The 12,400-nt window shown below is 36.0% G+C and overlaps 1 protein-coding gene across 1 annotated transcript in view; it reads left to right on the top strand.

Moving 5' to 3' along the window:
* The window catches only part of LOC105224268 (chromodomain-helicase-DNA-binding protein Mi-2 homolog), a 36,915-nt gene extending 25,286 nt beyond the window's left edge, over positions 1 to 11,629 (top strand). The window contains exons 2-6 of the mRNA XM_011202302.4: positions 1,846 to 1,922; positions 2,775 to 3,018; positions 4,592 to 4,887; positions 5,141 to 10,352; positions 10,426 to 11,629. Coding sequence (XP_011200604.2) covers positions 1,846 to 1,922; positions 2,775 to 3,018; positions 4,592 to 4,887; positions 5,141 to 10,352; positions 10,426 to 10,580 — 5,984 coding nt within the window. The 3' untranslated portion in view covers positions 10,581 to 11,629. The remainder of the gene's footprint in view (positions 1 to 1,845; positions 1,923 to 2,774; positions 3,019 to 4,591; positions 4,888 to 5,140; positions 10,353 to 10,425) is intronic.
* The last annotated feature ends 771 nt before the right edge of the window (positions 11,630 to 12,400 follow it).

The raw sequence follows: 12,400 nt of genomic DNA, 5'->3' as shown, positions 1-12,400 counted from the left end.
TATATACATACATATGTACATACAAATATTTTTCTTAAAATAAGGATACTGAAAATATAAAATTAATTCAAAAAGAAAATTGATTCCAAAGACCCAAAGTATCCAATTATTTGTGTTAATTATTTTTGTCGTCAAGGCAAAAGTGTCTGTACTTTGATAAAGACAATACTTCAACGTGAGTCTTTGAAAGTCAATATGACATTGTTTTACGAGCAATTTTCCCCTTAACATTTAAAATGTGTATTTTATTTGGTACACTCGTGTATATCTGTCATTTAATTTAATTTAGAGTTCGTTCGTTTGTACTTCACTAATCTTATTTTCTTGCATAGATAACGTACGTATGTATGTATGCATGTATATAATTTTTGTCATGGCGGTTAAGCGGCTAATTAAGAAAGCATACGGAAACAACAACTATAATGGAAAGATGATTTCAAAACACATCCTAGCTGAAAATATGAGTAGAATACTGATATAAACTACGTTATGCCTGCTTATTTGTTATACAATTAAAAATTGACAACGTTGCAAATTTTTAAATATAAATATACAGTAGTAGTATATGTGAGAACGGTGAATGATTGATATATGCCTATGCATTAAGCAAAAGAAAAACGCAAACACTTTTCTTTAAATTTCAATGTTGTAGTGACTACACAAATTGTTTGCACACTATTAATGTTAAGTTAATATTTTTTCCACTTCTTTGCTAACCGTTGTTAATAATAGCGATTTTGGGAAATTCGAAATTTTCTTAAATAGTTTATCGAGACCTTCTTTAGGTATTTTTTGTGTGTTGTATTTAATGATATTGTTAATAACTGAGTAATTGAGATTAATTTAAAATACATAATTAATAAACTTAACAAAATAAAAAAGAAATTGTAATAAAAACAACAATTTTGTGTTGTCACCAAACAATATTTTGAATTTGCTTCAGAACTAAAACCGAAACTAAATGGCAAATTTACAACCATTCGTACGTGAAGGAAAATGGTAATGGAAATTGCAAAACTTGATAATGCACATAGAGCAAACTGAAAAAACTTAAGAAATAAATTTGATATATTTCATATAATTATTATTATTTAGTATATAGAACATAAAAACACACGTAATTTTGCATAACTAAAATACAAAAACAAAATTATGGTAATGATAATGACAATGATGACGATTGCAATTATGATTAATGTGAGGTCATGATTAAATGAAAATTTATTGATAAACTTTAAATATACATACATATTATATAAATATATACCTATATACATAAAATATTAAGCGCAGAACTGCTGACAAAACCAGCAAAAAATCAATTGAAAAAAAAGATATTGTTATATTCTTAGTGTGTAAATGCAAATGAAATGAAAACTGACGAAAAAAACAAACACAAACATTAAAAAAAAACTACAAAAAATATAAATATAATTTGAAAAAAAATGTATTGTTTTTTTATTAACATATGTTGCTTAGGGCATACAGAAAATAATATAGTAGTTGGCAAACTGATTTAATTGTTATAGAAAGACTATTAAAAATTCCATAACTCCGCCAGAGTTTTGAAGAAAAAAATACTTTTTTTTTTTTTGAACAGATACCGTTATGTGTTATGTATGCAGAACTTACTCGTAAGTTTTGAAGTTATATACATATAATAGTTGTGTAAGTATTGATAAATTTCGAATATACAATTCAAAAGATCACGAGGTATCAATTAAAAAGAAAATGGAAAAACTTACTACGCCGGACCACAAAACCCAATAACTACTTTTTTACTCAAATATTCAGGCCCCATTTATATGCGCACAATATTAATAATTTTTATTATATCATATATAGAAGAAGAAGAAGCACTCGATGAGTCTGCGCAAGTAGCTGAACTGTCAAATGATTCCGATGCACCATTAAAGCCGAATGTAAGTAGTGATTTCTTTATTTTTTATACTCTGTAACACTGCTCATCTTGTAAGTGAAAACTCATACTCCAAGACCTGCTAAACCAATTTCATTCAAATTTGTTAGGTAACATAATTCGTTGGGAAAATTGCCGAAGTACTATAGAATAATGCGTCCAATATATCACAATTTTAAATTTCACATGAATATTTCTTTACAGTATACAAAAAAGCTGAAATGAATACAACGTTTTACGAGTATGTTGTACAAATGGTGCCTTTCCTTAAAACGCCATTTCAAGTCTAAAAATTGTTAAGTTAAAACAATAACTGTTCAAGCCCCTCGTACCGAAAATATTGAAATACGGATAGAATAATTTTCTGATAATACAAAAATGGATGGACTTTTAATATATTTGAGATATCTTAAAGAAATTATAACAACCTATCTATCTAATAACATTGTGTCCTTATGCCTAAAATCAACATGAGTAATTTCAAACTTTCTTCTTCTTAGCGCTAAATATGAATGAAATTGGTCTAGACTGTAGTCCTCTATGCCCATTGTTATGATTTCCGTTTTACTGGTTGATTTTATATCACATTTCTCACTTGAGTTACCTAGGTTTATTTTAATGACAATACCTCGGATATGAAGCAAAATATAGTAATGAGATCTAGTGGGTCTACGACTTTAATATAAGTTAATAAAATAATGAATGTTAAATTTGGGAACATTTTTTTAATATAATGTTTTACCGAAGTTTCTCCCCCGCCTTTGATAAAATATTCGGTTCGGTTACTCCCGAACTTTGCTCTCATTTACTTATTTATACTATGTTTGCAACTTATAAATTAAACTCTTGAATATAGAATGATGAAGATGATGATTATGATCCCGATGATAACCGGAAAAAGAAGAAGGGAAAAAAGCGCAAAACTAAAAAAGGAGAAGAGAAAGGACGCAAGAAGAAGAAGCGTAAGAAGAATGATAGCGACGATGACAGTGATTGTATGCAGCATGATGAAGAGGTGGATTATAGTACAACAAAGCGTGGACGCAAGCGCAAGGAAGCGGAGAAGTCCACAGCAAAAGAAAAGGAGTCAACAAGTTCCGGTGAGTTTATTTTTACAGTGAATAACAATATCTATAAAATTTAATTTATTATAATCAATGAGGGGCATTCAATTATTAAAAACATTGAAATATTTTGGAATTAAATATATTTTGCTAATAAACAAAAATGCACATACATAAATAATAATAATAACAACAATAATAATAATTTTTCGTTGAAATTACTATTTTAAAAAGCCAAGTTTAATAATCATTTATTATTCGAGTATATGTACATATCGCTCATTTGCTGCAAGACCGGCATAATTCAAAAAACGTGATTTTTGAGTTAATGCTGCAGAATTGTTCGTTATATCATACTTCATGTTGAGTGAAAAATTCATATGAATACCTCTTATTTGCTCCGCTTGAGAAGAGGTGTAAGGTTGGAGTCACCGTGTAAGGTTGTAGTAAGTTGAAAACTTTAAATGCGTTTTCTGGCGAATCGATTTTTTTGACTTATGCCGGTCTTGCAGCAAATGAGCGATATGTACATATATCTGAAATATGCTTAATATTTGATTTGATATCTGATGATTATATTTTCTTCTTAAATAATAACAATCTCAAATACCAAAGACTTTAAAAACAACTATAGGGTGGGCCATATAAAATTTTAAATTTCGAAGATAGGGCGTAAAAGATTGAATGTAGCGTTTGCTGTATGGCACATAGCGCTGTCCTGCTGGAACCAAATGTTGTCCAAATGTTGTCATTCATCATATCATATCATATTCTTCATTTTCGAAGAAAAATGGGTCGATGATTCCACCAGACCGCACAATCCGCACCATACAGTGATTCGTGCTGGGTGCATTGACTTCTCGACGATTACGTGCGGGTTTTCTGTGCCCCAAATGCGACAATTCTGCTTGTTAACGTAACCATCGAGGTGGAAATGAGCCTCGTCCGAAAAGATGATTTTTCGGTAAAATTGACCATCCTCGGTCAAACGATCTTCTGCCCAATCTGTGAACTGTAGAATAGTGAATAGCGACCCATTTCGTAAATTTTAGACATTTTACTGAATATCTTCACTTTCCGAAAGGTATTTGACGTTTCCAATGTCGAAATTAATAATTCAAATTTAAAACGTTAGATGGCCCACCCTATATTTATCAAAGTTTTTTTATGAAATATTAATATTAATTTTAATTTAATATAAAAATTACGTAATGAAACGTTAAAAAATCATGAACATAACTTTTTTTTATAAAAGTGCAAAAGTCAGAAATTTTTCAAAAAACTTCTTAATGATTTTTAGTCAAAATTTATGCAATAACTTTTATTTTCTGTCCTTGATTTTAATTATTAAAATGAAATGTATTTATGCATTACTATATAATAATTTTTTGTGGTAACCTTGATTAAATTATTATCAATATTACTTTTTAAGTGATATGTAAATAATTTCGAAAAATTCAAAAATTTCGCTGCTTGTACTTATGTGAAGTACATATATAGCACAATACCTTATATAGGTAATAGTTAAAAAATGTACTGATTTTTGCAAAATAATTATAGCATATCCAGTAAAAGTTATGAAGTTATATGTAATATTATTTTGTTTAAGGCATGCCATCTGTGGAAGACGTATGCTTCGCCTTCAATGTCACCGATGTTGAAATCAATTACAGCGAAGCTGATATGCAAAATTTAACATCGTACAAATCATTTACTCAACACGTTCGTCCCATATTACAAAAGGAGAATCCGAAAATACCAGCACCTAAGCTAATGATGTTAGTTGCAGCCAAGTGGCGCGAGTTTTGCGAGGTAAATCCAAATTTGCAGTCGGAGCAAGGTCGCAGCACAGGCGGTGAGGAGGCTGAAGAGCCACGTTCGTCACGTTCTTCACGTAATGAAAAGGTTAGCAACACAAGTGACTATAGTTATTGGAAAATAATATTTGAAATTAACAACTTTATGATGCAAAATTTTACGTAACAATTGTTATTAATCCTATAAATAACTATAATTATTTATAGCCTACTTATAGTTACAAAAGGCTTTCTATTTTTAATTGCAACCATTTAGTTGTAATAACTTTTGTACGTATGTACTTATGTATTCTTCTTAGATTCTTTAAATATATAAATTTATATTATTCTCTCTCAAATAGCCGGACGATATATATGAAGAAGAAGAAGAGGAGGAAGATGAGGAGGAGGAAAAAGAAACATCACGTTCTCGCCGTAAGCGTGGTGGTCGTTCAAGTAGCAAAAAGGGCCGACGAGCCGGCAAAGTGCCAACATTGAAGATTAAATTCGGCAAACGTAAACGTGGCAGCTCTGATGAAGATCAAGATGCTAGTGGAGCTTCCGAACGTGATTCCGATTTAGAATTTGAAAAAATGTTACAAAAATCCGATGATAGTGCCGATGAGAAAGAAGTAGCCGCACCTGCCGAAAAAATTGAAGAACCTGCCGATGATGCTAATGCTGCACCTGTTGTGCGAAAAAAAGCAAAAACCAAAATCGGCAATAAGTTTAAAAAGAAGAAGAAATTAAAAACTACCAGTCGATTCCCAGATGGCGAAGAAGGTGAACATGAACATCAGGACTATTGTGAAGTATGCCAACAGGGCGGTGAAATAATACTTTGCGATACATGTCCACGTGCTTATCATTTGGTTTGTTTGGAACCAGAATTGGATGAAGCACCGGAAGGTAAATGGTCGTGTCCACATTGCGAGGCTGATGGTGGTGCTGCCGAAGAGGAGGATGACGATGAGCATCAAGAGTTTTGTCGAGTGTGCAAAGATGGCGGCGAATTGTTGTGTTGCGATTCATGTCCATCAGCCTATCATACTTTCTGTCTCAATCCACCATTAGACACAATACCAGATGGCGATTGGAAATGTCCACGTTGTAGCTGTCCGCCACTATCGGGCAAGGCAGAGAAAATTATTACATGGCGTTGGATTGAATCAAATGAGCCGTCAACATCGAAGAAACCCAAAACTCGAATGCGCGAGTACTTTGTGAAATGGCACAACATGTCATATTGGCATTGCGAGTGGGTTTCTGAGGTCCACATGGATGTGCATCATCCACTAATGATACGTTCATTCCAACGTAAATATGACATGGAAGAACCACCGAAGTTCGAGGAATCCCTAGACGAGGCAGATTCACGTTATCAACGCATTCAGCGCCACAAGGCAAAAGGTGGCATTCAAGTCGAAGATGAGAATGAAGAATACAAGAAGGATTTGGAGGAGCGCTTCTATCGCAATGGTGTGAAGCCTGAGTGGTTGATTGTGCAACGCGTTATTAACCACCGTACTACACGTGACGGTACAACTATGTATTTGGTGAAATGGCGTGACTTGCCTTACGATAAGTCTACATGGGAGGATGAAACTGATGATATCCCTGGTCTAAAACAGGCGATTGATTATTATCAAGACTTACGTGCGGCTTGCACTTCAGAGTCGACAACTTCACGTGTTGGTAAGAAGGGTAAAAAGGGTCGTAAATCGAAGGTAAAAGAGCTTGAGGATGAAGAACGTGTACAACGTCGCTTTACACCACCCCCAGAAAAACCAACTACAGACTTAAAAAAGAAATACGAGGGTCAACCACAATTCTTGGAAGAAACTGGCATGCAACTGCATCCATATCAGATCGAAGGTATCAATTGGTTGCGCTATTCTTGGGGTCAAGGCATCGATACCATATTGGCCGATGAGATGGGTCTGGGCAAAACTATACAAACGGTCACTTTCTTGTACTCTTTATATAAAGAGGGTCACTGCAAAGGACCATTTCTGGTAGCAGTGCCGTTGTCCACCATCATTAATTGGGAACGTGAATTCGAATTGTGGGCACCAGATTTTTACTGCATCACATATGTGGGCGACAAGGATTCCCGTGCCGTAATACGCGAGAATGAGTTATCGTTTGAGGAGGGTGCCATACGTGGCGGCAAAGCATCACGTCTACGCACTACTCAATTTAAATTTAACGTGTTGTTGACCAGTTACGAGTTAATTTCCATGGACGCCGCTTGTTTGGGTTCAATCGATTGGGCAGTGTTGGTCGTAGATGAGGCACATCGCTTGAAGAGTAATCAAAGTAAATTTTTCCGCATTTTAAACAGTTACAATATTGCATATAGAATGTTGCTGACTGGTACACCTTTGCAAAATAATCTGGAGGAGCTGTTCCATTTACTGAATTTCTTAAGTCGCGACAAATTTAGCGATTTAAATGCTTTCCAAAATGAATTTGCCGATGTATCGAAGGAAGAGCAGGTGAAACGTTTACATGAAATGCTTGGACCGCATATGTTGCGTCGTCTCAAAGCTGACGTGTTGAAGAATATGCCGTCGAAATCGGAATTCATTGTACGTGTGGAACTTTCGGCTATGCAAAAGAAATTCTACAAATTTATTTTGACCAAAAATTACGAGGCGCTGAATTCGAAGAGTGGCGGCAATTCATGCTCGCTCATCAACGTTATGATGGATCTGAAAAAATGTTGTAATCATCCTTATTTATTCCCTTCGGCATCCGAAGAGGCACCAACGACCGCTGGCGGCATGTATGAAATAAATGCATTGACCAAAGCAGCTGGCAAATTGGTTTTACTTTCTAAAATGTTAAAACAACTTAAAGAGCAAGGACATCGTGTACTAATTTTCTCACAGATGACGAAAATGTTGGATATACTGGAAGATTTTCTCGAAGGTGAAGGTTACAAGTATGAACGCATTGACGGTGGCATCACTGGCAATTTGCGTCAAGAGGCGATAGATCGTTTTAACGCACCTGGAGCACAACAATTCGTCTTCTTGCTTAGTACACGCGCTGGAGGTTTGGGTATCAATTTAGCTACAGCTGACACAGTCATCATTTATGATTCTGATTGGAATCCACATAATGACATACAGGCATTTTCGCGTGCTCATCGTATTGGACAGGCAAACAAAGTGATGATTTATCGTTTTGTGACACGTAATTCTGTGGAGGAACGTGTCACACAAGTGGCGAAGCGTAAAATGATGCTAACCCATTTGGTGGTACGTCCCGGCATGGGAGGTAAGGGCGCGAATTTCACCAAGCAAGAGTTGGATGATATTTTACGTTTCGGCACTGAGGAACTTTTTAAAGAGGATGGCGATAAGGAAGAAGCAATTCATTATGATGATAAAGCGGTTGCTGAGTTACTCGATCGTTCGAATCGTGGTATCGAAGAAAAAGAGTCCTGGGCTAATGAGTACTTGTCCTCATTTAAAGTAGCTTCATATGCCACCAAAGAAGAGGATGAAGAAGAAGAAACGGAAATTATTAAGCAAGAAGCTGAGAATTCTGATCCGGCTTATTGGGTGAAATTGCTGCGACATCACTACGAGCAGCATCAAGAAGATGTCAGTCGTACCCTTGGCAAGGGCAAACGTGTACGCAAACAGGTCAATTACACAGATGGTGGTGTGGTCCCGGCGGACACAACGCGCGATGACGGTAACTGGCAGGACAATGCATCTGAATATAATTCGGATTACTCGGCTGGCTCCGATGAAGATGGAGGCGACGATGATTTCGATGAACAGAATGGTGGAGGAGAAGGCCGTAAGGCAAAACGTCGTGTTGAGCGTCGCGACGATCGTCCATTGCCACCATTATTGGCACGTGTCGGTGGCAACATCGAAGTATTAGGTTTTAATGCGCGTCAACGCAAAAGTTTCCTAAATGCGATTATGCGTTTCGGAATGCCGCCACAGGACGCCTTCAATTCGCAATGGCTGGTGCGCGATTTACGCGGCAAGTCTGAGCGTAATTTCAAAGCATATGTTTCGCTTTTTATGCGTCACCTTTGTGAGCCGGGCGCGGATAACGCTGAAGCTTTTGCTGACGGTGTACCGCGTGAAGGTTTGTCACGGCAACATGTGCTAACACGTATTGGTGTTATGTCTTTGATTCGCAAGAAAGTGCAGGAGTTCGAGCACATAAACGGTTACTACAGTATGCCGGAACTAATATTGAAACCGTGCGAGCCAGTTCGGGGACAAATAGGTGGAATGCCAAAGCTGGCGGATGGTCAAACAGTAGCAGTTGGTGCTGAGACTGAAGCGTCAAAAGCAATTGAGGACAAGAGTGCGACGACTAGTACAAGTGCCACGCCAGCTACAAGTGCGGCACCAAGTCCAGCGCCAGCATCCGAAAAGGGTGACGATAAATTGGGCACTGCAGGTACAGCTGCTGGTGATGAAATCAAGAAAGAGAGTGAAATGAGCACAACTTCGAGTGGCGATAAGGAACTAACGCCAAATGTGAATAGTGAGACAAAAGATGAACACAAGGGCGAAGTGTCTACATCTAGCGGTGATGTGAAATTAGAAAAGAGTGACGAGAAAGATAAAACTGCGGGTGAACTTGATAAAGATGTTAAAGTTGAGACGGCCGAAGGTAGTGATGTGAAAAAGGAAGGAGACAGTGCTTCCACAGCAAGGGATGCAAAGGATTCCAAGGAAGACGCCAATAAAACGGTAAAAGATGAAAGTAAATCAGAACAAAAGCCTAAAGAGGAACCAACTACAACCATCATTGATGATGATGACGATGACGTGATGATTGTCAAGGAAGATGGAGAACTAGAAAAACCAATAGCCAATACTTCGAGTGGTTCAGCCGGCAATAACAATGCTAAGGAGCAAAAGCCGAAAATTGAAGAGAGTCTCGAGGTATTGAAACGTAAATTTATGTTCAACATTGCAGATGGCGGTTTTACCGAATTGCACACACTTTGGTTAAATGAAGAGAAAGCTGCCGTGCCAGGACGTGAATATGAAATCTGGCACCGTCGTCACGACTACTGGCTGCTAGCAGGTATAGTGACACATGGTTATGGCCGTTGGCAAGACATACAAAACGACATTCGTTTTGCTATCATCAATGAACCCTTCAAAATGGACGTTGGTAAAGGCAATTTCTTGGAAATCAAAAATAAATTTTTAGCGCGCCGTTTTAAGTTGCTCGAACAAGCGTTGGTTATTGAGGAGCAATTGCGTCGTGCCGCCTTCCTGAATTTGGCGCAAGATCCTAATCATCCGGCAATGTCGTTGAATGCACGTTTCGCTGAAGTCGAATGTCTTGCCGAGTCACATCAACACTTAAGCAAAGAATCTTTGGCCGGCAATAAACCAGCTAACGCAGTACTGCACAAAGTGTTGAATCAACTGGAGGAGTTGTTGTCCGATATGAAGAGTGACGTGTCGCGCCTACCAGCCACACTGGCACGTATACCGCCCGTGGCGCAACGTCTGCAAATGTCCGAGCGTTCAATACTTTCCCGTTTGGCCGCAACTGCCGGCAACACATCCAATGCGGGTATGTGTTTATAAATTTTATCTCTGCAGCATAAATTTGTATATTAATATTTATATATTTTTTTCTCCAATAGCACAATTGATGGCTCAGTTTCCAGCCGGTTTTCAAGGCACTTCTTTGCCGGCCTTTGCTGGTGGGCCAGCAGGCAATTTCGCCGCCTTCAGACCGCAATTTTCCGTGCCTGGACAGTTGTCGAACGCTTCTGGCAGCAGCGCGGTCAACAATTAAATTATTTACCTAATTCTTTTGTGTTATTTTTAATATATATACAAATACAAATTTTTCCTACTGTTTAATTTAAAAATTTTAACTCATGTCTTATCCAGATAAACATGCAATTGAGATGTATTTAAACATCCATACACACATACTATGTTTAGTGGTAACCTATCGAAATGCAAATCTTAACTATTAAAACTTATTTTTACAGATAAAAATTTATTTGTAGCATTTAAGTAATAGACTTGCGATAATTATATACATACATACATAGCTGACGACAAATTGCCAATTGCTCTACAACAATCATGCTGATATATAACACAACAATTACAGATATCATAATAATTCGTAATAAGATTTATCAAATTTATAAAAAAAAATTAAAACTTTAAATTCAATTCATAAATCATAATGATCGCAAAATAAACGAAAAGAAATTTTAGTTTGAGTTTACATGGAACATTAACTGGAAAACAATAGATATTTTCATACTTATATTCAATATGTATCCTCCAAAACGTCTCCAGATAGTTTACTCAAAACAAGTTGATGTGATAAAAATAAAATAAAACTATTATGATTAATTTCGATTGTAAAGATAAATGAGATTTTAATCTCGGATCATAAAAAAAGCCTGTAGCAGGTTTTGATAGTAAACACATCCGATATACTTTTCATCGTTTGAGCTTACTGTTTTGAAAATGTTGTAGAGCACATGACATTTTGGTAGTTCTGAAAACACGCATTTTTCTCAACAATAGTCTCCAAATATAAACATGTATTCCAATAGTAATGATAACCATAATCGAACCATCAACATACATACAACAAATATCAATATACAATTTGAATTATTAAATCTCAATGTCAACTTATTCAAACAATAGTTATGCAAACATAACGGAAATAATAATTTTTAAGGTGTGTTTTACAAAGCAATCATCCAAGCTACTAGTATTCGATTCCAAAAGACACGTATGATTACATTACAATAAATATTGCATTATTAACGAACATTTATCTGTATGTGAAATAAATGGGAGAAATATAAAATACCTACTCTCTTTAGCATTTTGGGTGTGAATTCTATTAAATTACATTAGACTGTTATAAATTTTTGCTTTTGCATTGAGATATTTAGTCTAGACATTAGTTATCGGAACGGAACCAATCATCAACACGAAACGAAGGCTCATTTCCGACACGTAATCGGAACAGCCCCGGATTTTTTATCCGCCCAAAGACTGCCAACCCGGCAGAATTCTTCCGCTATAACAACAACAACGCGAAGGTCTAACAACCTATACATTTATTTTTTTTTTTTGTTGCTAAGTGAAGGTTAGGCACAGCTTTTCGACATCAACATATGTACATACAGCCATGGACACATAAATAGCACACATCTGAATCCCATATTAATTCTAATTTTTTTTAATCCTAAAGTAGCTGGACAATAAAAATTTGGTATGTATCTACTTGTCACTGTTATGAGGCTCATTTCCCTGCATAAAAATACTGTTTATTTTCTATTAAATTTTGTACGCGACAATTTTATTGCGTATAGTAGTGTTGATTTGAGGTGGACACATAAATAGCACATTTTTAAGTTCGTACTTTTTTTTTTTTAATTTTGTGTGAGGTTCTCGCATATTTTTAATTTAATTCTGCGAATATATAGGTAATTATTTCATCGATATTTCGTTAAAATGAGAAGGAAAAAACATTCCACGCTGGAAAAGGGAGTCCTTATATCCAATATGAGCAAAAAAAGAAAAGATCCTGTCAAAATTGCTAAAATAATATTTTGCTCTCCAAAAATGTTATAA

The sequence above is a fragment of the Bactrocera dorsalis genome, chromosome 5, assembly GCF_023373825.1.
Source record: "Bactrocera dorsalis isolate Fly_Bdor chromosome 5, ASM2337382v1, whole genome shotgun sequence".
In the NCBI taxonomy this organism is placed as follows: Eukaryota; Metazoa; Arthropoda; class Insecta; order Diptera; family Tephritidae; genus Bactrocera; species Bactrocera dorsalis.
This window is presented reverse-complemented; position numbering and strand designations above follow the sequence as displayed.